Source organism: Podarcis melisellensis (assembly GCF_964234715.1).
Source record: "Podarcis melisellensis genome assembly, chromosome: 5".
NCBI classification, from domain to species: domain Eukaryota; kingdom Metazoa; phylum Chordata; class Lepidosauria; order Squamata; family Lacertidae; genus Podarcis; species Podarcis melisellensis.
This window is the reverse complement of record NC_138537.1, coordinates 4,821,972-4,848,001: the sequence shown is the minus strand read 5'-3', so window position 1 is coordinate 4,848,001 and position 26,030 is coordinate 4,821,972. Positions and strand designations below refer to the sequence as shown.

At 48.2% G+C, this 26,030-nt stretch overlaps 1 protein-coding gene across 5 annotated transcripts in view; it reads right to left on the bottom strand.

Moving 5' to 3' along the window:
- DIS3L2 (DIS3 like 3'-5' exoribonuclease 2) overlaps positions 1 to 26,030 on the bottom strand; it is a 211,185-nt gene that overhangs the window by 105,180 nt on the left and 79,975 nt on the right. For all 5 annotated transcript variants that reach the window (XM_081910808.1, XM_081910811.1, XM_081910809.1 and 2 more), the window contains 3 exons: positions 11,416 to 11,647; positions 1,560 to 1,654; positions 119 to 366 (listed from right to left, as the gene is read on the bottom strand). In XM_081910808.1, the coding sequence (XP_081766934.1) occupies positions 119 to 366; positions 1,560 to 1,654; positions 11,416 to 11,647 (575 nt within the window). The remainder of the gene's footprint in view (positions 1 to 118; positions 367 to 1,559; positions 1,655 to 11,415; positions 11,648 to 26,030) is intronic.

The following is a 26,030-nucleotide window of genomic DNA, read 5'->3' as shown; positions in this document are numbered from 1 at the left end:
AGAAGCAGCAAAACGCCACACGCGAAGATGCGTCTTACGTTCTGTTCGGGATGTGAGCAGGGCTCTGGTACGGATCCCATTCGCATCTTGAGGTAACACTGTACCTATGTGCACATACCCGAGGGCAAAGTTGCTGTCTTCCCTCCAGTCCACAATACGGCAGATGAACAGCGTGTTGGAATAGTCCTCAGGCCTGGTGATGAAGTCCGGCGGGCAGTCAGCCAAGGCCACGTACGCACGAGGCACTCTGTGGTCCACAGGAGAGAACATGGCGCACTTCTTGAAGAGCTCGCTGTTGCGGTCGGTCAGGAGGCGGATGAAGCCGGTGGCTGCCCTGGAATGCTTTTTCTCCAAGATGTAGACCACCTGCAGGAGCCACAGGGAGTTGCGCACGGGAGCGCAGGAAAGGGATGCATTTAATTCCGAACAACAGAGCAAAGGAGCCAAGCCCAGACCAAACCCACGGCGTGCCGAAATGCTTTCACGTGGGCCATGACTACTCCTCTTTTTAAAGAACACTCCCGAGGGGGCGAGAAGCAGCTGGCCGGTCTTGTGCCTACAGGGCAGCCACGGCCACATAAGAACAAGGAGGGGAGGCAGCCTGTTCTGGACTGGACATTGCAATCACCTGGAAGGAGCAGCTCCAAATCTCTGGGGGAACTCCAGGATCCAATGCTCTCATGGGAGGCGCAAGTGGTGACATCAGAGGTTAAGAGTGCCTATTTCCACCCACAGCTGGTTTGGCAGCTACAGCCCCTTGACTTGGCCATGGCACTCCATGCTCTGATAACCTCCAGACTGGACTACTACAATGTGCTTTGCATAGGCTGCCCTTAAAGACAACTTGGGAGCTTCAGCTGATCCAGAATGCTGCAGCCAGGTTACGTTTAGGACTCGCATAACCCGGTTTAAAATAGCAGCGCTGGTTGCCAGTTTGTTCACATGACCCAAACAAATCAGGTCCCCCCAATATCAGATGTCCTTGAGCTGAAATAGGATTTTATTTATTGCACCGGCATCCTGCTTTTCCTGCAAGGAGCTCTAGGATGAGTGCAAAGATCCCCACGGGACAGCCCTGTCTGATGACCTCAACAAGAACGGTGTGGTAAGTGAGGCTGAGAGAGAAAGACCGGCCCAAATGAACCCAGGGAGCGCTTCATGGCTGAGTGGGGATTTCTTAACATGACCCCACTTCAACATGTCGGCCTGAGCATGTCTGGCACCCAAAGCTGAGCATCTCACAAACAGCCAGTGAGTGGGTGATTGGAAGAAGCAAAAGGCTTGGATGAGAGTCTTATGCCCAAGGAGCTGGAATGCAGGAAGTGACATTATACCAAGCCAGGTCACGGCATCCATTTGGCTTAATACTGACTACACTGACTGCCAGCAGCTCTCCATGATTTCAGGGTGTGGGGTTCTCTCCTAGCCCTACCTAGAGATGCCTGGGACCTGGGTGGGACCTGGGACCCTCTGCCGCTGCGGCCGTTCCCCTTGCTTTCAGGGGAATGGAAACAAACCCTTCCGACAGCACACTGAGGTCAGTTACAACGGGATGCTACCTTGGCAGTCTTCTGCAGGAACTGGTCCGGATCGTTCGGCTTGGAAGAGTCTTCCTGTTTCGCATGGCGGGGGCCGCAGGTCTCCAGGTCCCTCCCTACGGAACACACACATAAAAGCGCACACATTACAATTGCTTCCTTCCCTTCCTTCGAGCCTTTTAATGTCCCTGCCTGGCAGTCCCGAGGGGCAGCTTGGAGCGCCGGCCCAGACTGAAAGAAGCCAAAGGAAGAGGAAAGGGCATGTCAAAATTGCCTTGGAACAAATAGTGGCATTGCAATATCCCTCCAGGCTGCAATGGGAAACAGATATATGGTCAACGTCCATTGTGCACATCTGCTAAAATAAAAATAAACCCCAAAATTTACAAGTACATCTATACCAGCCATAATAAACAAAATGGTGGAAAACACGCTCTATTTATTAAATGCAAATAAAAAGCGTTAGAGTTTCCTGGCATTTCTTGCGTTGGGGTCACTTTAACTTTTCGCATTACATAAATAGTCCCCTTTAAGTGATCGTGTTCATTAAAATATTTAATTTCCTTTAAAGAATGTTATGAAAGGTTATAAAATGCACATTTAGCCTAGAATTCAAAACCGCACCTTGCAAGGAGATAGTCTTCGGCGAAGGGCCAGCCGTAGTTATTTCATAAAGCTTATGAAAAGCCCTGCATCAGTCGTCCAGGGCTGGGTGGGGGACGTGTGGCCCTCCACATGCCGCTAGGCTCCAACTCCCAGCAGCCCCAGCAGCCAGCATGCCCAATGGGATGGTCAGAGTTAAACAATTTCTAGAGAGCCGCAGGTTCACCACCCTGCTCTAAGGGAGGGAGGGGTGAGAGAGGATGCCAGCAAGACGTAAACCAAGAGGCAACGGTTATCCATTTATTTACTTATGAATGTTCAGCCCCAAAGGCTCCCAGAGTGGCTTACAGAACAAGGAATTGTTCTGTAATCTTTTTCTTTCTTTCTTTTTAAAAGCCACAACATGCAAAAAGTGAGGGACAGGGAGGGAAGAGGAAAAAACCAAGTTCAGGCACCAATTCTTAGATCCAGTGTGGTACAATGGTTATAAAGTTTTGGAGTAGGACCTGGGAGAGTAAGTTCGAATCCCCACTCAGCTATGGAGCAGCTCCCTGGGTGACCCTTGGCCAGTCACCATCTCTTGGCCGAACCATGAGATCTTGGAAGTTAAAGGTGGCATATAAATTAAATGAAATACTTTCGTTCTCATAATGCCCAGGCAGCAGAGAAACAGCTCATGGGCAGGAGGTGCCTATGGAGGGAGCCCTGCTTCCCATCTCTCCCACTGAGGCTGCCAGGTGGAATTGCAGCCGCCAGGTGACAGGACAGGTGACATGACACAGGTGACGCGCTTGTGCTCTTCCAATTCATCTCCCAGTCCACTTAACTTAATTTCCCACCCACAATCTTAATTGTTCTCTGCTCCACATGGGTGTGTGAGAAGAACCAAAAGAACCAGAGGAATGCCCCAAACTCAAGCTGCCACTCTTGAAAATTAATACTGCTGCTGTGGTGCCCCTCCTATTCCTCTCCCATTTCCCACTGCTGAAGAACTTCCAAGTGTTCCTCTTTTCCAGGGATATTCCTGGATTTACGGAAGCCGTCCCGGTTTCTGATTTTATCCTGCAAAATCCCGCTTTTCCTTAGGACATCCCTATTTTCATCAGAGAAATGTTGGAAGGTATGGAGTTATGCAGCCCTCAAGCCAAGGAGATGAGTAACTATACAGTGGTGCCTCGCAAGATGAAAAGAATCCGTTCTGCAAGTCTCTTCATCTAGCGGTTTTTTCGTCTTGCACAGCAAGCCCATTGATGGATTAGCGCTATTAGCGGCTTTTAGCGGCTTAGCAGATAAACGGCTTAGCGGCTTAGAAAAAGGGGGGGAGGAGGAAAAACCCGCAGGAACTTGCAAGACATTTTCGTCTTGCGAAGCAAGCCCATAGGAAATTCGTTTTGCGAAGCACCTCCGAAACGGAAAACTCTTTTGTCTAGCGAGTTTTCTGTCTTGCGAGGCATTCGTCTTGCGGGGGACCACTGTACAAACTTGAGGAGCCATCTGAAGGCAGTCCTGTTTGGGGAGGTTTTTAAATGTTTATGTTTTGTTATGTTTTTTATATACGTTTGAAGCTGCCCAGGGTGGCTGGGGCAACACAATCAGATGTGTGGGGTATAAATAATAAAATGATTGTGATTATTTAGGATGTCTCTATTTTCATTGGAGAAATATAGCACAAGGAGACCATTCCATCTGCAAAAGGACTCCTGCTTGCCCAGTGGATCAATCATCTCCTCTGCTCCCCCTGCATGATGTTCTGGGGGGGCTCCCCTGTCCCCCAGAGCAGATTTTGGGGAGACCCAGGGGGCATGCAGAGAGAGGGGCGAAAGCATCCTTACAGTAGCAAGAATCCTTGCACTAGCTCAGGGGTGTGCAACCCGCAGCTCCGGAGCCGCATGTGGCTCTTTTACACCTTTGCCGTGGCTCCGGGGCAGATACTAGCGAGGGGAGGAGGCGCATTGTGCGCCCCGACACTCCCCACTGTGGCGGGCGCTGTACTGGCTGTGACGTCGCTTGGGGGCGGTGCGTGCATTAGTCACGCACCATCCCGACGTCACCTTCCCACCCACTGTCAGATCAGAGGGCAGCGGCGCGCATGCTTTAAATGTTGGAATGGTTTTGCGGCTCCCAGGTTTTTTTCCTTCGGAAACGGGTCCAAGTGGCTCTTTTTGTCTTAAAGGTTGCAGACCCCTGCACTAGCTTATGCGAGTGGAGCGAGTTAGCTGAATCCGACCCACACGGCCTACGGCTGTGCAGGAGGAACTTGGCACCGTAGAAACTGGTGCTGGGGGGATGTCCAACACAGCCTCTCCCTCTTCCTTGGGTTTATCTAACATCCTTGAAAAGCCATCTAAATCTGATGGCCGTCCCTGCATTTTGTAGCAGTACGCTCCACAAAACTGATTACGCCTTGTGTTTCGTTTTGCTTTGCTTCTTTTTATTCCAAATCCCTTGCCCATCCGTTCATCAGTGAAACGTGCACCACAGCAAAGAGATCTGAGACATTAAGGAAGCAGCAATCATGACCGGGCATTTAACTGGGTGCTTTCAGGACCACTCTAGGAAGAGTGCTGCTCCCTCGCCAACCTTGCATGCCCACGCTGCTTATTAACAACAGGCCAACGCTTGCATCCATTGCTCCAGCAGTGAATGAGGGGCCACGATCAGGCAGAGGCAGAGTAACTTAAAAAGCAGCACCGGCAGCCCACGGCTTCTATTGGCCTCCAGTGGTGGGGAGTCACGTGGGCACATGCCCAATGAGAACTGCAGTGCAGACGAGTCTGGAGCAGCGAAGATGCGGGCGAGCAAAGGGAGAATCAAGGAAACTGGGAGAAATCCCAGACAGCTGAACAGGGAGGTAAAAGTGTGGGGATAAGGTGGGGAGGGGCATAGAAAAGGAGGCAGCTGCCATTTGCCAAACCAGAAATAAACTATGCCGAACCTTTGCTGTCGTGGTTATCCGGTGACCATTCAATATTTCCACCCTGGGCAGCGCTGTGTTTGCAGTGGGAGATTTACTATGTTAGCTTGGGCAGGGCTTGCTAAGCTTATCTTACAGTGAAAACACCCGCCAGGAGCTCCAGCCCAGGGAAAAACCGGTGCTTTAATCCCCTTGTTTTCCTTTTGGGTGATTACCTGACAAAACCGAAAATTGTTATAGCTTTGCTGAAAAGAAAATTAGGCACTAATGGCAAGAAACCTCCCCAATTAGTTCTGTTATTAGCAGCAAATTAGAATTGCAGCGTTAGCACCCCTCCGAGACGGCAGCTTTTCAGAGGCCTGGTAAACTGCGCTTGAGCCACCAGCCCCTCCTCCTGCTCCAAGACGGAGAGAGGTTGTATTCATATATGTACATATTTAAACCTTTTCATGAAAGTCTCTTGCACAAATTAGATTAACCAGGACAGCTGAAGTGGCCAAAACGAGCCCTTAAAGCCGTCAGATTAAAACACTTATTAACCATGACAGATCCAAAGTTATTTTTTCCAGGCTTGCTGCTGTGGAAATTTGCGACTCTCTCCAAGAGGAGCACAATTAATGTTAGCAATTCCCACTTCCAAATGAAAATATATTGTGTTTTCTGACTTTTTTAAAAAAGAAAGAAAGAAAGAAAGAAATATCCAGCAAACAGTGGGAAAATGCATCCTCCAGACTGGATGGAAAGGAAAGCAGTGAGGAGATGCTCACTATCCCAGTTATAACATTCTGGCAAGAGTAATGGTTGTGTTTGCCCAAGATCCAAGCTGTGCTTTTAAAAAAAAAATGCAGTACCTGATGCAGTTAATGCTCCTGAGTTTTCTTGCCCATGTGAGCAAGAAGTAAGGAGCAGGTGTGTGCTTGGTGCTAACCCCAAGCGCACTAAGATCAGGTAAAAGGAAAAAGTAGCTCAGGAAAGACATCCCTGTCCTTTCCTCCACCTGCTGCATCCACACACCTGGGCCTTTAAAGGACTCAAACAGCTACATCAGAGGTGGGGAACCTCACACACATGGGCCAACTGAGATGTGTGTGTGCGCGCACACACACACACACAAACACACACACACCAGCACCTCCATTTGACCCTTGTGACTCGCATGGTTGAGAAACCTTGAGATACCGTAATTTTTGCTCTATAAGACTCACTGTTTCCCCTCCTAAAAAGTAAGGGGAAATGTGTGTGCATCTTATGGAGCGAATGCAGGCTGCGCAGCTATCCCAGAAGCCAGAACAGCAAGAGGGATTGCTGCTTTCACTGCACAGCGATCCCTCTTGCTGTTCTGGATTCTGAGATTCAGAATATTTTTTTTCTTGTTTTCCTCCTCCAAAAACTAGGTGCATCTTGTGGTCTGGTGCGTCTTATAGAGCGAAAAATACGGTACTTTGAGATAGGTAAAGGTAAGGGACCCCTGACCATTAGGTCCAGTCGTGACCGACTCTGGGGTTGCGGCACTCATCTCGCTTTACTGGCCGAGGGAGCCGGCGTACAGCTTCCGGGTCATGTGGCCAGCATGACTAAGCCGCTTCTGGCGAACCAGAGCGGCACACGGAAACGCCATTTACCTTCCCACAGGAGCGGGACCTATTTATCTACTTTGACGTGCTTTCAAACTACTAGCTTGGCAGGAGCAGGGACTAAGCAACGGAAGCTCACCCCGTCACGGGGATTCGAACCGCTGACCTTCTGATCGGCAAGTCCTAGGCTCTGTGGTTTAACCCGCAGCGCCACCCGCGTCCCATAGGTAAAGGTAAAGGTAAAGGTACCCCTGCCCGTACGGGCCAGTCTTGCCAGACTCTGGGGTTGTGCGCCCATCTCACTCAAGAGGCCAGGGGCCAGCGCTGTCCGAAGACACTTCCGGGTCACCTGGCCAGCGTGACATCGCTGCTCTGGCGAGCCAGAGCCGCACACAGAAACGCCGTTTACCTTCCCGCTAGAAAGCGGTCCCTATTTATCTACTTGCACCCGAGGGTGCTTTCGAACTGCCAGGTTGGCAGGCGCTGGGACCGAGCAACGGGAGCGCACCCCGCCACGGGGATTCGAACCGCTGACCTTTCGATCGGCAAGCCCTAGGCGCTGAGGCTTTTACCCACAGCGCCACCCGCGTCCCCTCCCGCGTCCCATACTTTGAGATAAAGGTAAATTTAATAGAACTAAGAGAGAACGACAGGCTTCAGCATTCCTTGCTGAACCATTTTTTCTTATTTCCGTGGGGTGGGGGGCAGAGCATGAAGTCTCCCAGTGTTCATGGTGGGCAGGGAAAAGGCAAAGACAAAGGGTTTCATCAAGGAAGAAGAAACTGCAAACAGCACAGATAAGAAGTTGCATACAGAAGTCAATCCAGGATGAGACAAGGCAGTAGTTAGCTCCACACGGAACAGTTACATCTGCACTCAATGCTTATTTAAAAGTTGGGGGAATTGGAAGATGCCATAGGCAAAGTCAGGCCATTGGCCCCCACTTAGCCCAGTACAGTGGTACCTCGGGTTACATACACTTCAGGTTACATACGCTTCAGGTTACAGACTCCCCTAACCCAGAAATAGTACCTCGGGTTAAGAACTTTGCTTCAGGATGAGAACATAAATTGTGCAGCAGTGGCGCAGCAGCAGTGGGAGGCCCCATTAGCTAAAGTGGTGCTTCAGTTTAAGAACAGTTTCAGGTTAAGAACGGACCTCCAGAACAAATTAAGTACGTAACCAGAGGTACCACTGTACTGTGACTGGCAGTGGCTTTCCAGGTTTTGGGAGGGGACTCTCACAGCCTCACCTTCAAGATGCCCAGGACTGAACCTGGGCCCTTCTGCATGCAAAACAGATGCTCTGCCACTCGGCTACAGCCTCTCCCTCAACACAGGTAAGTCTGTATGTTGTATGGCCTGAGATTCCCAAGCGCAGTCCAGAAGGCAGATCCCTTCTCTGTGTGCCTCCTCCACAAGAGGCCTGGAGAGTGGCAACATGAGAATGGGCCTTTTCTGCAGCGACTTCCCATTTGTGAAATGCTCTCCCCAGGCAGGTTCAGCTGGCATCTTCATTAAACACCTTTAGGCACCAGGTGAAAACATTCCTCTTTAACCAGGCCTTTGGCTGATCTGACATCCTATAGACTTTTAAATGTGCTGTGGGGGTGCATGTGTGTGTTGTTCTTGTTCTTGTTTTTATTGTGTATTTTGTGTGTTTTTTTCTTGTATTTTTATGTTGTGAACTGCCATGAGATCTACAGATGAAGGACAGAATATGCATTAAATATCAATTAACCAATCCCTGCAGGTCCTGTATGGCAGCACAGCACCAGGCAGGGCCGGAACATTTAATTTCCAGTTGCTGGATGCAAATAGACATTCCCTGTGAGGGAATTTGTGAACTTCTACTTGTGATATGCTGCTGTTAGCCAGACATGAGATACCTTTGCACCAAATTCCTGAACTACAACATCCAAGCTAGCCAACGAAGCCTAATTCTTGGTTGTATACACAACCTCATCCTGTTTTCAAGACCAAGCTCAGACTCCAAAACTTCTCCTTAAGAGGTTCAGATTCCTTCATCAGCTGTGACATTCCATGTCTTATAGATCCCATGGCGAGATTGGAATTTCCAGCTATGTAATGATAGGGCCAGGAGGCTAGAAGCAAACCTGGTGAGCAAAACATGGAATATCCCCTTTCCCAGAACCAGGAAGTGCCAGACCAACGTGTTTAACCACAGCGTCCTCTTACCTGGAAACGTTTCTCAATTAAAGGTTTAGCTCATCTTGCCTGAAATCGCCCGATCAGGCAGTGCAGAATGCCACCTACCTGCCATGTGCATTTGGGGGGTGGGAGGAGAAAGGGAACACCAGCCAGGGCAGTCTATACAATGCATTCCCAAAGTGTTCAGGCAAGTTTCTCAAAAAAACCCCACCAAACGCAACTTCCCTGATGATGTTTCCTTCCAACTCTTTCTTTGGAAATCCCATCTTACTACCTCTTTCCTAGTTCCTGTATTTGCTGTGCCTATTTAGCTAAGAGAGTTTACACAACTGGGAGCACTGAATGAAAATGCAAACGATGTGGATGAAACGCCAGGCAGGCTGGAGGATCTGACAAATGTGTGCATCTCAGGGCTGGGACAAGCTCAGGTGCTAGGACCAGCCTTACTACAAAGGGAATGTACAGAAAAGAGTGCTGTTTTCCTCCCATCTGCCTCTGTGTGTAGGTTGGGTGGGGGTTTTAAAGACTCCCCTCATTCCCAGCCAGCACATCCATGCGAAGGCTGCTTTAGCTAGAAAGGCCAGAGAGCACTTCACAACCAAAAGTGTCACTCACAATAACAGCTCCTGGGTGTGTTGCTAAGAATGGCTTCAAAATCAGGGAAGCTCGCATGAAGTTTTGGCTGTATCTGAGCCCAGCTAGGCTTGCTGCATAATAGAGCCCTGAACGCAGCATTTTCTAGGCCTCCCCCGAGCTTGGGCAGATTGAAAATTTGAGGCTCACTGAACACTCTGCATGCAAGAGGAACCCACACAACTGCAGTATCTTCTCCTACCAACATCACAATCGCAAGTGGCAAAACATCTACATCAAAGTTCAGCTACCCAAGCAGCGTCAGTCGTGCTCTGCAAGGAGCTGCCCTTGAATACTGTTTCTGAACCATCTCTGAGCAAAACCAACCACAAAAGCAGAGACAGAATTCAGTGGCAGGCAAAAAAAATCCAGGTGCTAGGACTGAGAATTACTCCAGGCACAATGAAGGGTTTTTGAGGGGAGGTGAGGGGAGGGTGGAATTTTTTTTGGGGGGGGGCACTAATAATACAGACAAATAGGAAATGAGGTGATAGGTACTAAATGTAATACATTGCAATACTCCCACACCCAATTAATGCCAACCTTAAGTTATTTGGCTACATTCTGCAAAATAAAAAAATACTGCAAGAATTTAAAATGTATAAACAGATGTATTGAGAAAACTTGAGTAACAAAAACAAAGTAAGCAACAGGGCCCCCCAAATTTAAAACAACCTGTAGAAATTGAAAACTACCCCAAAAGCCTGGTTAGTGAGGCTCAAATCGTAACAGAAAACTCTTCAAAATATATACAGACGCCTAAATAGTTGCATACACACCTAAGAAAGTTAAATAAAAATGTCTAGCTGAAATTCTCAAAAGGAAAGGACGCCAGAGACTTGTGTTACAAGAGGCATCCCAAATGAAACCTTTTATATCAACTGGAACCAACTGCCTATAATAGTCCAGTGATATCAATGGAAAGGAACTCTGGAATGGAGAACTTTTAATGTGTACAATGGAATCAAGGGAGGGCTTTTGACCCTTACTGGCAGAAAGCCAGAATAAATAGGTAACGGAGTGGAAGACTCAAAAAGTAGCAGGAAAACAGTGACAATGAAAGAGAGAGAAACATGCATGCGGATATTCCCAGCAAAGAGAGAAAATCCATTTCCTCACTGAAACCTTTTGGAGTTAAATTTCGTAGGGCAAAAGATCTAATACAGCTCCCTCCCTTATCAATGGCTTGGCATCCTGCTCACATGCCCCTTCAATGGCCAGGTCAAACGTCGGGTGCTGAAGCTCTGCAGAACGTCCCACCAGATCTACAAACGCAGACGTCTCTGATGTGTTCCATTGCATGTCTTTTCAAAGCTCTTGCAGCCTGCCCTGTTTAAATCTTTCCACGTGACCATTTGATGTCACAAACCACAAGGGTGCTACTACATGCAGTAACTTTTATATAAATGCATCCTATTGGTGTGTCTACAGTGAATAAAGACAATAGCAACAAGGGAATCAAAGCGATCCCAACAAAGTGGGCCCCTAAAATTGGGGTCCTTTTGATATGCAGTTGTGGGTTACTTTCCACAGACTGGTATATTGCATGGCAAGTGCCAATATTTGCTTAAACAGCATTGCAAGGGTATGCTTACATGATTAAATGTCAGGCTGCAGGTGAGTCTATTCTGGGCTCCATAGAATCACTCCTGCCACACAAATAACTCTTTCAGGGTCATTGCAAAAATGCATTCAGTGGCTCCCCACTGCCTTTCAGACACAATATGACTCAGGCCCAGCAGCCCTTCAAGTCCACCCCACATTGCTTTCTTTATATTTTTAATTTTTTGTGGTTTTGTTTTCAGGTATGTTTATAGACACCTGTCCCTCCCTGCCCCGCCCCCAGCCAAAAAAAAAAAGTTATAGGCTGCACAACAGTACTAAAGCAATTTAAGCTCCTGATTTGCTTTTAAAGGAAATGGAAGTGGAAAAGGCGGGGAAGAGCAGCTGGCTCTACCATTTGCGGCTGAACCCCAACTCACCATTTTCTCCAGCCCCCAGGGACAGCTGCTTCTGATCCTTGGTCTCCCTTGAGCCATCTTGCTTGCCCTCAACATCTTCGTCATCAAACTGAGCCTCTATAACAACGTCCGGGCTGTTAACATCGCCTTTTCCTGGATCACGAAGCACACAAGCGCCCGGGGAACTCCCAGGAGGATCTGATCCTTGAGCTGTTTCTGTTGTTTCATTGTCACAACCGTCCGGCTTGATTACCTGGAGAGTAAAGAGGGAGAAAAGTTGCATTCTGAACTGCATGGTCCAGCATGGCTGAGGGGGAGCCGTACACCGCTTCCAACCCTGCTAAGTCTCCCCACCCCTCCAAATCCTTCATCCCAAAGGCCTTTCACATTGACATGGGAGGGGTGACTGCCAGTGGGGAGCAGCAGCAAGATGGGACCGGCCTGGATGGCAACTCTTCCAGGTCAACTTCACCCAGAAAGCAATACTAGCACACAAGGAAGAAACACACCATGTGTCCCAACACACCTTGGTGCCAAATTATGTGAAGGTCATCATGCCGGGGGGGGGGGGGACATTTCCCCACCATTCCTTCTTCACAACACAAAAGGTCTGAAAGGGGAAAAACTGGGAACTGTGAGCAGGGGAGTGAAAAACCCTCCAATGGCATAACTCTTTTAGAATGGTGACTGAAACAGTTTTAAAGCTGTCTTTTAAAATCACAATGTTAAATCGTCGTGATCGGACCAAGGCTGCAGAGTTAAGAGGGGAGAGTGCCTGGGATAGGCACACACCCCCTCCCCCAAAAGTCCCACGAGAGTCTGTGGGACGTCGAGATGTCCAGCGGAAGTGCCAATCTCCCGTCACTCCCCCCTCAAAAAGTACTGCCAAAAGGCATGGGGGGGAGTGGTCAAGAGCGCTTAAGGCGGCAACACGACCCTGCGAGCTGAAGCCACAAGCTGCCACCAAAAGCAGGAAATTTTCCTAACAACACTATGGAGCCGAAGAAAGAGTAAGAGGTTTTTAATCTATTTTCTGAGAAATAATTGCAGCAATATCACCTTTGACTGGGTGATGGAACAGGCAGCGCTCCTAGGATTCAGTGGTGGAAAAACTACTTTCAGATGTTGCAGAGCACAGAACATTGTCAGGGGTTTGGGGTAACTGTGAAGAAGACTCCGTCTGCGTCAGATCCAAGGCCCATCCAGTCTAGCATCCCATTTCCTACAGTAGCTAAGCAGATGTCTTTAACAAGCACAGGAGCAGGGCATGAAGGCAACAGAACTCTCTTGCTCATGTTCAGCAACTGGCATTCAGAAGAAAACTGCCTCCAACATGCCAGTGGTACAGAGTCATCATGACTAGTAGCCATTGATCACCTTATCCTCCCTATAATTGTTTAACTATATATTACATGAAGCATTTCCTTTTATCTGTCCTGAATCTGCAACCATTCTGCTTTGCTAGACGGCTGTCGGTATTTGTATGATCGTCCACAGGACTAGTGTCACTTCGCGTTTGTTAAACAAACCACAGTTTAGTGTTACGTGCAAACAGGACCAATTTCAATCATAAACTGAGGCACCTACAACTCCAGATGTGATCTGACCAGTGCAGAACAGTTTTCATGGGGAACTGTTCAAATCCCCTATATTTTTATCAGCTACAGGGCTATTGATGCATCCTGATAGACAGAGAGTCTGCTGTGAGTTCAGAGTGAGGAGCTCAACAGGAAAATGGTGAATGCTTCTCAGCTCACCCTGTTGAGCATCTTGAGATAAGCAAGCCTGTGAATATGGAGAGTGAAATTGATGGACTATGCCGAAAAGGCGAAAATGACAGGGAAGTTCAGAAACCAAGAAGATAAAAGATTTTTAAAAAGAATGGACTAACTTTGCAGAATACCTGAAGGAGCACTGTAAACACTTAAAAACATTAGTAGGTTTAGCATAGTTAAAGCTATGGTTTTCCCAGTAGTGATGTAGGGAAGTGAGAGCTGGACCATAAAGAAGGCTGATCACCGAAGAATGGATGCTTTTGAATTCTGGTGCTGGTGCTCTTGAGAGTCCCCTGGACTGCAAGAAGATCAAATCTATCCATTCTGAAGGAAATCAGCCCTGAGTGCTCACTGGAAGGACAGATCCTGAAGCTGAGGCTCCAAGACTTTGGCCACCTCATGAGAAGAGAAGACTCCCTGGAAAAGACCCTGACGTTGGGAAAGATGGAGGGCGCAAGGAGAAGGGGACGACAGAGGACAAGATGGTGGGACAGTGTTCTCGAAGCTCCCAACGTGAGTTTGACCAAACTGCGGGAGGCAGTGGAAGACAGGAGTGCCTGGCATGCTCTGGTCCAGGGGGTCACGAAGAGGCGGACACAACTAAACAACAACAAGGTTTAGAATAGCACCAGTGATATAATTAGGGTAAATTTTGAAACAAGGGAAATGAAATAAATTTCATAAAGATATAAAGATGCAGAAAAGATAGTAGGTAATGATGGGAAACTGGGGAGGAGGGTGGGGAGAAGTCTGGGGGCTGAGAACTCCCAAAAGATAAATGTTTTGCTGAACTGATATGAATGTAAAAATGTAAGCAAAAAAATCCTTAAAATAAAATATTTTTTAAAAGCAAGCCTGCAGACAAGGAACGGGATTGCATCTGCCTCTGATGAGTGGGCATCAGGTTTTTAAAGACTGATAAGTAGACAGACACATGCACACTCTTAAAAGCGTACTAAGTCCTGCCAAAACGCTAAGAACCTGAAAACATCAGATACAAAAAGGGGAGGGGGGAGGAAGGAAATGGGATAAGGAAAAAAGGAAGAACACTAAGTAAGTGTGAAAGGGGCAGAGCACACCTTGCGAACAAAGCACCTTTAACAAATAGTTGGAAGGTACTTCCTAAAATAAAGAAAGAGAACGCTCAAGGAACATAAGAACTGCCTTGCTGGATCTCATGAGGGAGCCATCTAGTCTAGCATCCTGTTTTCCTCGGCACCTGGGCTCCCCCGTCCTTCTCACTGGTCCTTGGGGCAAGGAAACACAAAGCTCCCCGGTGCAACGTTATGCATCGCCCCACACTCACTGTAGCTGGCCATCTCTGTAGCGCTCAGAGAGAAGGCAAAGCTCTCTGGAAGGAAAGGTAACCAACAGGTTATGTTGCCTGAAGAGCTGAGACAACCGGTTTGCTCAGGTGCTGCTCATGAAGAGGTGAGAGTTTTGGGAAGTCCAGGTGCAGCCCTTCTCTGGAGCCCCCGCTTAGCGTGATTTATTGTCTGATAAATACACCCTGTGGGGGGAGTCCAGTTCATGCTCCTAGATAGACCAACACCAAACAATTTATTGCAGGCCATTAAAAATGTTGACCAAATAGATCTTTTCCACCAAACCACACAACACTCAAGAGTAGTACGAGTTCTACTGTTGCTTTCTCCTTCACAAATGGCATTTGCACCAACCAGAAATATGTGTAAGTGGTTTGAAAAGAACCGTTCTCTCTCTTTTTTTTTGATAATATTTATTAAAGTTTCAAAGAAGTTACAAAAATGAAAGGAAGAAAAAAAAGAAACAAAAAATACAAAATACAGAAAAATAAAAACAATTAAAAACAAATCAGTCTTTCCATGTCTTGTCTTTCATTTGCTTGTTTCCCTGACCTCCTCACACCTCCCTTTTTTGTATTCTAGTTCAATAGTTGTTTCAGCAAGTCCTTACCATTTTTGCTTTTATCTTGATATTTTATCTTAATATACTGTAACTGTACATTTTCACCTGTTTACAATCCATTTTTACATACCCCTTTGTAACATTATTGCTAAAACCACATAGCTTCATTCCAGCATCCTTCTAACATTCCTTAATTTTAGAATGTTTCTGTAAATAGTCTTTAAATTTCTTCCAATCTTCTTCTACCGACTCTTCTCCCTGGTCTCGGATCCTGCCAGTCATTTCTGCCAGTCCCATATAGTCTATCACCTTCATCTGCCATTCTTCCAAGGTGGGTAAATCTTGTGTCTTCCGATACTTTGCGATGAGTATTCTTGCTGCTGTTGTAGCATACATAAAAAATGTTCTGTCCTTCTTTGGCACCAATTGCCCGACCATGCCCAGGAGAAAGGCCTCTGGTTTCTTCAGGAAGAAAAGAACCGTTCTCATTACACTCCCCTCCAGGAGACTCTGCCATGCTTCCCCCCCCCCCCCCGGGAGGTTGCTCAGAAAGGAATGAGGCCCTTGAGCTGGAAAAGATTCCCATCCTCTGGCCTAAAGCAAGCTTTGACCACGTTCCATTAGAAATCCGGTATTCCATTATCAAGCGCAGTTCTCATAAATGCAAATGGGCTGGGCCAAAGACGATAAACGCAAAATCAAGAGGGGCTTCTAAAACTGCTGGAAGGGGCCAGGTGAAAATCAAGGCAGGGGCCGGGGAGTGATCAAAAGGGTGAAAATTGTCATCTCTCCCTCCCGTGCCAGCCTCTGGACTGACATGGAAATTGGTACCTAATGCAAAGGGAATGCACAAGAGTCATGATGAGTAGCTGCGGAATCAATGACATTGAAAAACTATGGTCTGCCCACGCTGGTACCTTTTTTAAAAAAAAGTTACAAAATTTAACTTAATTTGTACCACAAAAATGTAAGTGTTCTCCTGCAGCCCTTAAAAAGAAAGGCAAAAAAAGCCTTTCAGCAAAGTGACAATTGACAGAGTTGTTGGTCCTCCAAGATTGTGTAAGCGCTCAGCTCAAGAACTGAACATGGGGATTTAGAGAATAATTCAGCAATCCAAGAATTTGACTTTTTAAAAGAAAAAAGAAAAGAAATGCAAACTTCTGCCCCTGAACTTAAACATATGCAAACAATGCCTAGTAAGATCTCACAGGCCAGAGGAATCAGTAAGCAGGATTTCTAGCATCTATGGGGCAGGGGATGTTCCTGCCAACCCCCAGGTTGAACAAAACCAGAATAAATTACAAAAAGTAAAAGGTACAGTTGATGTCAATCTTCACGAAATATACCAGTAGGTTCAAGTACATTATGGTGGTATGGGAAACTGTCGTGTGACGGGCCAATGGCCGTAATAAAGATCAATCCAATCCAATACCAGTAGCAGAATTTAGCTTTCTGTGCCACGGAAAATGGATTGCCTTGGTGCATAATTTTCTTCCTTCCTTTTTGGCTCTATTCTATTCTGCTGCTTTAGCAGAGGATAATACACTCCTGACCTTTAAGGAAAGAAAATTGCTGTGATGTAACATATTCAAAAGCATGGGGGGGGGGGATTTAGTCTTGGACCATCGCAGGTCTGTAGCGCCAAATCAAGCTCATCCAGACAAGTTCCAAAGCTGGGCGGGCGAGCCTTGAACAGCCTTTCCCCAATTCCTCTGCCAAATTCAGAATTTTAGGGAGCTGATGCATCAAAGCAGCAAAGACGAGAAGCAGGCACAGCTTGGTGCAAAAGCCAGCCCTGCAGGAGCTGTCCTTCTGCTCACAGGTGGTAGACTCTGCAGCAATTAGCAGAATTTCACTGGAACAGCATTGCAGATTCCGGTTGTTATAAATACGATGCCTCCAGGGATGTCACGCATTTATGAAACCCAAATTTAATTACACTTCATGTTTCTATTACTGCAGCTCGTACATGCAGCAATAAAACCCAAGGCAACTATAATTATTAAGGAGATACCATTTCGGGCTGCTAGCTCAGGCAATTTGCAGCCCTAACTCCGCAGACGCCGTCAAGAGAGAGCGCGCAGCCCCTGCCCATTATTAGGCTCTGCCTGCGTCAATCGTTTTCTATAAAGCAATTTTGCACTTGCTCTGAAGTTAGCAGCTTTCCAGCGGACGGCTGGAAGTGCTCAGCAAGAAAACAGCCCCTGAGTGAGCCATCCGTCAGCTGCGCTGTTGCTCACCCTCTTCCCAGTTGCAGGCTCTGGCCCTTTAGCGGACACTTGCCTGACCTACTTTCTGTGCCTCAGTGCAGCCCCTCAAAGTGCATTCTAGGAGAAGGCAGGTTTGGTTAACAGCCCAGTGGATTTAATCAGGAAACCTGGAACTTAACCCAAAAGTAGGGTGAGGGCGGAAGCAGTTTTACAGCCCAGGGAACGCTCTTTAAGGTCTGTGGCGTTGCTCTGCTACTGAACCTAAGTACAAGCAGCCTGGGCAGGAGATCTGCATTGGGAACGGGACGTAAGCTGCCTGGAGAAGGACGAACAGGAAGGTGCTGATAAAATAAACAGCAGGCAAGAACAGCTTGCTCTGCTGCGAGAGATCTTGAGATAATTGGCTTGGGGGGGCTTGCCAGAATTCCTACATCCCCACGGCCAACAGGTACTATTTTGGCTTTCGGCCCCCAGTTTCGCTCGCAAGGCATGTGAAGTTGCTCCTAAGGGGGCGTGAAAGGCACAGAGGACCATCAGCCTTGAATGTCACATCTTTTTCCGGGCATCGTATGTGACGTCCCGGTGGGTTGACAGCTACTTGGAGAAGAAAGAAGACACCGGATGCGTCACGGGCAAATTTTATCACGCTGCTATCTCAGTGTGCTTCCCAGGAAGCCCAAGTAGCCACTGCCAATCCGTTTCTTGAGAGAAGAGGAGATTTGGAGCAGGACAATCACTCCTCAGCCCCAACTGATAAGCCTCCTGCCACCTGCACACATGGGATCCATAGCTGTGAGGTCCTAACTCTTAGATGAGATTGACTTTATTATCAAAGTCTGGCCACCTCTTGGAGGATCAGGTTGACCAGCAAAATATGTTTCCTTAGATGGCCACCGGGCCATGGTCCGGAGAACAGTCTGGACCCTGAGCATATGGAACATTGCTGCTTGAGGTACGGGGGCCAAATGTGCCTCCTTCCAGTTTTAACAAGTTCTGCCCTCTTCCCAAGTTTCCAGCTCAGGGGGAACATTGTGAGCAGACTGCAAGCCTCTGAAAAGAAGGTCTGGAAGCACAGAGCCAGCAGCTCACAGCCATAATTAACGGCAGGAAAGGGGAGCAGGGAGAAGACTCCCTGCAGGAGCAAGAGAAGACCCAAACCACACAGGGGATCTCTCTCCGAATTGTGCTCCAAGAGCACTCAGTTCTTCTTGAGAAGGAATTAGTTTTAGGCCAAGAACAAAGCTTTGCTATCGAGTTTATTCAGAAGCTGAAGGAATCCACTCTCACCTCTGCTTTGGGGAGAACATGACTTTTCCAGGACAGCTCCAAACAGTTAACTTGTAGTCCCTAAATCTTAAAACTGGAAATGGGGGAGTGGACGACACTTTTAATGTCACCAGGGAGCTGGAGGCTTCCAAATTGCAATTGACACACTCCTGGTGCAAAGAAAAACAAGTGGCTCAGTTCACTGGTTTCAAAACCCATCCTCAAGCCATGGTTCGGAGCAGCCTGCTCTAACCTAATGCAATCTAGATTTTTCTGGACTAGAAACAACATCTTCCCTAACCATTATCCATGTTGGCTGGGGCTGATAGGAGTTGTGGCCTAAACATCTGGGGGACTCAATGTGAGGACGTGCTAGTTTAGAAACTGGAAATGAGCTGCAGATTCTGTCCTCGGGTCTCTTGCCCTCAGGTGCCCTCCACCCTTCCCTTGATTGCTCCAATCATATCCTGATGTTCCCTCCCAATCAGACGTGCTATGGTTACTGCTAACCAGAATTCCCTCCAAACCATTGTTTGCAGACCTGCCCCACTGCAAACTATGGTTTGGAGGCAATCTCCACTGTCAGACGCAGGGTGCCTCTGACTATCACCAGTTGGGAGAGTGCTGTTGGATGCTTCTTGTGGGCTGCCTGTAGGCATCAGTCTGGCCACTGTGAGAGCAGGATGCTGTGCCATGCTGAAACTTTGGCCTGATCCAGCCGCAGGGCTCTTCGTAGGTTACTATGCTGCTCTGGAAATGGCTCTGTAGGAAATTCAAAAACCTCCGCCAACATTGCCCACTGCTGCAGAGAACAATCCCAAAAAAGGCATTTTAATTCCTGCCCCAAAAATAAAAATCTTTAGCTCCCGTCTGGATCCAAATGCCTCATATACACCCCTGCAGCAGGCCAGCGTGTTAATAAAGCTAACACAAAAACCAGAAGAGCTGGACTTCAGAAGGGAAGAGACACTGGATCCAGCACGCCAACTTGACCACAAGGCTTTCTTTTGGGGGTGGGGAGGGGACACCGGATGCTTTGGAGAAAACTGCTGCCTCAGCAGTCATCACAGCGTTGCCACCACAACACACCACAAGAAACACAACACACCATTCCTGCCGAGCACCTGCATCCATCAACCCATGAGGTTTTGCCATCTCGTCCTCCCCCACCGAGTTGGACACACGTCCCAAATGCCCACTGAGTGGGGAAAGCGCAGCAGGGCCTGGCCGGGAGAGGAAGGCCAGGGCTTGTGTGCCTGCGAGCTCAAGCCAAGCAAGTTTAAAGATTAGCATCTTGGAAGGAAGGACCGCGGCTCTGCCGAAAGGAAAGGACACCAGCTCTTGTTTGTTCCCACCTGGCTAAATAGAGAGGGGCTGGTTCCAGTAAAGGGAAAACCACCTGTCCCCTGTCCCTGCACTGCCAGAGAGGATGGGCAGCACAGTACAAATGCTATAGGAATTTGTATGGGGGGGGGGCGTTAAGGCAGGCAATGGGGGGGGGGGAATCTGGCAGCCGAACCCAGGCTCCCAAGTCTGCACTGCCAGAAGCGGGTGCTGAGAACTTCATTTTTGCTACAGTGCAGGATCACTACTGTCAACGGCGAGAAGGCACAGCTACTAGCTCAGCAAATGACAGGTGACAGGAGAGGGTTCCACCAGCTTCTCCTCAGATCCTCCTGTCTTAGCAATGTCTCTTGTGAATAAAAGGAAGCTACCAGCATCAGGGTGGACCCCACTTGCCAGCCAACTACCTGTCATCCCAGTTATCTGTCTTCAGACCTCCGGGCCTGACAGTACGCACCTGATTTTGCAGGGGTGGTGGACAGGGGATGGGGAAAGGCAAGCCCTTAAGAGCCTGGTGGAGCGTATGGGGTGTTAGGGGAGGGCTAGTACCTCTGGTGGAGGACACATTGTGCTCCTTCTGGGGGAGTTTGTCCACCTTTGGTCCCTACCCTGCACTCAGCTCTCACCTGCGGCTCTTAGAAGCTTTCAGCACCTGACAACGGCCACATCCCAGGAACGGCTTTGTCTGGCTACACCAGGTGAGGGTGGCCGATGGCTCTCAAACCCTTGGTGAGTTAGGAATGTCTCCTGCAAGCAAAGACAGGCTCTGGAGGATTGAGTGGATGAGACCAAGAGTGGGTCCAGCGGTCAAGAAGGCAATTTCTGCACGTGCTATTGAGTAAAGTGAGTGGCAGATGGGGCTCCTCCACTTGGGAAGGGAGCCCATCTAGGAGAAGGAAAACTCTGATCCTAAACCTCTGGTGCCTTACGGGATAAAAGGCTCAGGGGTGAACCCTACACAAATCCAGAGTGGATTTGCTGGATGGTGCTTTGTGTGCCTCCTTCCTTCCGGAGACTCCTGAAGCCAAACTAGTGCCTAACGTATTGCTCTCCTTTCCTTTGGACCACATCAGTGAGGCTAAGAGCTCTTGTTGTCTGGGCAACCCAGGACCTCCAGACACATTGCCCAGGCTTACACCCCAGGGAGGTCACTTTGGTGCTGCTAAAGCAACAGTTTGACTTCACCGCCTCCGTTGTCTCTTGAGATAGGTAAAAAGGGGAAAGGTAAAGTATCCCGGACAGTTAAGTCCAGTCAAAGGCGACTATGGGGTGCAGCAATCAGGCTGGGGGAGCTGGCATTTGTCCGCAGACAGCTTTCCGGGTCATGTGGCCAGCATGACTAAACCGCTTCTGGCGCAATGGAACACTGTGACGGAAGCCAGAGCGCACAGAAATGCCATTTGCGTTCCTGCCATAGCATAACTGCCAGGGTGCCAAACAGCACTCTCCCAATGGTGCTCTCTGGACTCAGTAGGACCACTGTAACAGATTGCCCCAATTCCAACAGAGCCTTACTAGTAGGAGACCATGGCTCCATAGTATCAAAAGCCACAGAGAGATCCATGAGGAAGAGCAAGGTTGTCCCGTTCTCAATAGAAGGTCATCCATCAGGTTGACCAAGGCCCTACTTGACATCTGATTTGGCACACCAGTAGCCAAATCTAATCAAGTCACGTTCAGACATCCCATTCAGGGTACTGCTGGATCTGTTGGTGTCCATGAAAAACAGGGGGTTTTTCTGTGTTCTGTGTAACATGCTTTCCAAGGAAGCTTATCTTGGGCAGGGGGTGTGGATGGTCTTCCTTCTTAATATTATGCTCTGGACCACTCAATTGACTAAACCCTTACACTGCCATCTTCGCCAATCCGTATAAAATGCCGAGCAAAACCATGAGATGCGCTTACATAAACTCTGAGCGTTACATATTCCTGTGCGTTTTACAAGCGTGTTTATTTAGGAAAAGACATTCACCCCCACCCCACCCCCACCCATTCCCAAAGATATTTGCTGGAGACTTATTTAACACTTATAAAAGGAGCAAGCCTGCACCAGCACATGCCCGGAGGGGGGAAATAAACTGACAATGCTAACTGGGCCTAATGGTGGGGTACCTCTCCAAAATGTTTGCATAAACCTGCCTCCTAAGGGCTAAAAGCACACAATGAAGAGATGTGTTCAGAATTGCTATGCTGCTCTTTGGAGTTAAAACTATCACAAAAGGCAGCACACATGTTTGCCTGTTGCCCACACAAACACAGCGAACGTGAGCAAGATTTACAAAGGGGCAGCTTAGCACAAGGTACATGAAACCACTTGGTAAGCTGTCTGTCTGTGTTGCCCTGAAAAGTACTGAAAAGAATCTTAAGAAGACTCTGGATTTCTGCTCGAGAACAGAACTGCATAGATTTTTGATTTAACTGAGCTTTGCTGCTTGATTGCTGAGTGTCTCCCTGCATTGTACATCTTTGGGCTCCTTGGGCAGAGTGGCAGTCTATAAGTAAGTCCTCCACCAGGTCTGTCCTGGGCGGCATCCGCAGCTCCTTGCCAAGCCCAGGTACCCCACTGACCCCTGGAGAACACAGATAGTTGTATCAATTGATCCTGGCTCAGGGTGGGCAGGGGTTTTCAGTGCTAACAATTCAAAAACTTGTGTACCTTGGCATTCCAAATTCTGTAGAACACCCCTGAATTCTGCAACCTTTATAACTTAGAATCATAGAACTGTAGAATTGGAAGAGACATGCAGGGGTGACCTAGCCCCCAGCCTCCTCAGCTAGAGCATCCATGACAGGTGGCCATCAAACCTCTGCTTAAAAACCTCCAAGGAAGGAGAGTCCACCACCTTCCACTCTCAAACATCTCTTACCATCAGAATGTTCTTCCTAAAGTTTAGTCGGAATCTCCTTTCTCATAATTTGAATTTATCGGTTTGGGTCCTACCTTCCAGAGCAGCAGAAAACAGGCTTGTTCCACCTTCCATGTGGCAGCCCTTTAAAAGCCTGGCAAGACTCTCATTGGGGTGTGGCAGGGCAGTTCAGATGCCCCCACCACAAGCCACCACTTGGCAAGTGTCAGCTGCTTCTGTGTGTGAGTGAGTGCACAGAAGCGCACCTCCGAGCTCAGGATCAAAGCACTTGTCCATGCTTTACTGCTGTGTCGGCACTTGGGCTTTTGATGGGGCTTTAAGTGCCAGTTCCCGGGGGTCCCCACCGCTGCACATGCCTTGACACACTTTCATAGGCCAGAATGGCACACCTGGGACAAAGCACGCACTGCTCAGGAAACAGGCTGTGGCCAAGGAAAGCAATAGAAATTTCCACAGTTAACTCGCGCCACTGGCTGCCAACAAGAAGGCTGCTGTGATTAATGAAAAAGAGAGAGAGTGAGAAGAGAAAGAGAGGGGGGGGGGGCATAATTGAAATCTGACATATTTGGAAGCTCCTCCAAAAAAGTGTGCAAGCATCAGTGGGAAATTTCCCCAATTGCTACTTGCCACCCAAGACAGACAGACCAAGCTGAACCGTAGCATGAATTCCCCAAGCTCCTTCCACTCTATGAAATGCACCCAGTCAACAGCTAGGCTGCATGGTTATTTTAATCTGGAAAAATGCACATTGTTGTGATGGGTGTGTGTGCTTGTGGCAGAAGGGATTAAAAAATAATAATAAATCAGGGCTGCATATCACAAGAGTCAAGTTCTAAAATCTGGAGGGACATACGCCATGGTGGGAGAGCACACAGAAGTCAAGGAGCCATTAGGAATAGAAACGTTGACAAAATTGGCGAGTTCCTGCTGGTGCTTGCAACATGGGCGCTCTTGCATTTTTGTGGCACACCGAGAGCTCAAAATAAACAATGTGAAACTTTTCAAACAGACCCAGAAGTGGTGCAATAGAGGGAGGGAATCGTGTCCCTTGACAACAATGCAATTAGTTAGTTGGTCCAGGTGACTCCTGTCCAACCACATTCCATTAACCACCATGACTTCCATATCAGCCCATACATTTCGGGGGGAGAGAGATCACAATTGTGACCAGTGTCAAAACAGTGGGTTTCCGTTCCAGATGGAATCCAGTGGTTTCCCCACAAATGAAGCAACAACTTAAGGACGAAACACTGGATCCCACACTGAAATCTGTTCTCAGCATCCTGGAATCCAGCTCCCAAGTTCTGCCTTATGAAGATGCCAAAAAACAGTTGCAGACTTAAAACCATACAGATCAGAATGTTTGCATGGCAGGAAAGGCCAGTGAGGATGGGCAACTGAAGCAGAACAACAAGGTGAACTGCCTTCCGAGGTGCTTTCCTGCTGCTAAGAGAGATGGCAGGAAGAAGTGTCCTGTCTGCTCAGTCCAGCCTGATGCAATTCCTCTGGCTGCATTGTTTCTGAGGTCAGGGACATTCCTGCTTTCTAGGAACTCCATGCTCTTTTGTACTAGTAGGGACCGCCACACAACTCCAGAGCCCATTTTGGTTTTTACAGCTGCAGGCTGGCGATATTTATAGCTTCTGCCGCTGCAAGACGGGGAGGTCGCTGTTTAGTTTATTGACAACTGCTGGTTGAAATTAGCAATTTATGTGAAAAATGCACCAAGACAAACAACAGTAGCATCAAACGGTGCAAGCTAAATATTTTGCAAGCTGTCCCAGATGTCAGGGAGGACAGGCCGTTTCTCGCTGAAGCTTCCATGAGTTTCAAAAGAAGAATGAAGTGGGCAGAGAGCAGACAGGGCATTATGTAAGAGGGGCTTACTGAAGCACTGCAGACTGGGAAGAAGAATCAAGCATGAGTACAGGTTGGAGAAGTGGGGAGAGATTAGCATAGCACTTCCATGAATGATTTAAGGCACAAGCTAAACTTCACTTTAAACCTATACTGGTTTTATGGCAGTTTGACTAGCACAGCTCTTCCCACACCCAAACAATTCAGGGACCTGTAAGAGCATAATAAGATCTGTGCTGGATCAGGCCAATGACCTATGTAGTCCAGCATCCTCACAGTGGCCAGCCAGATGCTTGTGGGCAGGATCCCTCTCCCTTCCTGTGGCTTCCAGCAGCCGGTATTCAGAATCATTGCTGCCTCCAACTGTAGAGGCAGACCACAGCCATCTTGACTAGTAGCCAATGATAGTCTTCTCGTCCACAAATTTGTCTAATCCTCTTTTAAAGCCATCTATCCTATCTATTCTTAAGGGAATCAGCCCTGATTGCTCCCTGGAAGGACAGATCCTGAAGCTGAGGCTCCAAGACTTTGGCCACCTTATGAGAAGAGAAGACTCCCTGGAAAAGACCCTGATGTTGGCAAAGATGGAGGGCACAAGGAGAAGGGGACGGCAGAGGATGAGATGGTGGGACAGTGTTCTCGAAGCTACCAGCATGAGTTTAACCAAACTGCGGGAGGCAGTGGAAGACAGGAGTGCCTGGCGTGCTCTGGTCCAGGGGGTCACGAAGAATCGGACACCACTAAACAACTAAACAACTAAACACCACCAACAACAATCTAGGTTGGTGGTCATCCTTGCTTCCTGTAGCTTGACAGGGCGCAGAGAGGTCTGTTAGAGATACCTAGCCCTCTCCTGCAAACAGTCCTGCAATTCCCAGTGTTCCCTGGGAAGCAAGGAAGGTTGTTAAACTGATTTAAGGCTGTAGGTGGACCACATGGATCACCACGGTTCTTAATGGCCAAAGCCCCGTTTCCAGCACCCCAGGCGGTGTTCTGTAACTGGAGTGGTAGAGGTCATGCTCTGCATGCAGAAAATCAAGTTCCAACCCTGGCAGCTTCCTTTCCAAGGAACTCAAGAAACAGGATGGAGAGAGAACCTCTGCTGGAGACCATGGGCAGTCACTGCAAGCCAGACTGGGGAGCCCTGGGCCAGCTGGACCAGCAAGTCTATCTAAATGCAACTTCAGAGGTTCATCAGCCACTGCTGGTCGCAATTAGCAGGGCTATGGAGAAAGGCCAGCAGCACTGAGTTGGGTACCAGTGTTAAAGGAGGGTAGGCTGGAAAGATGCAGAGAAACAGGAGGACGATAAGGCCGCAGAAGACAAAGCAGACCTGGACTTTGTTTAGCCAAGACTGAAGGAGTGCTCTCATTAGTGACCGCTGGGTTATTTTAAAGGTTTCTCAAAGAAAGCAGCCTTTTCCTCGGAAC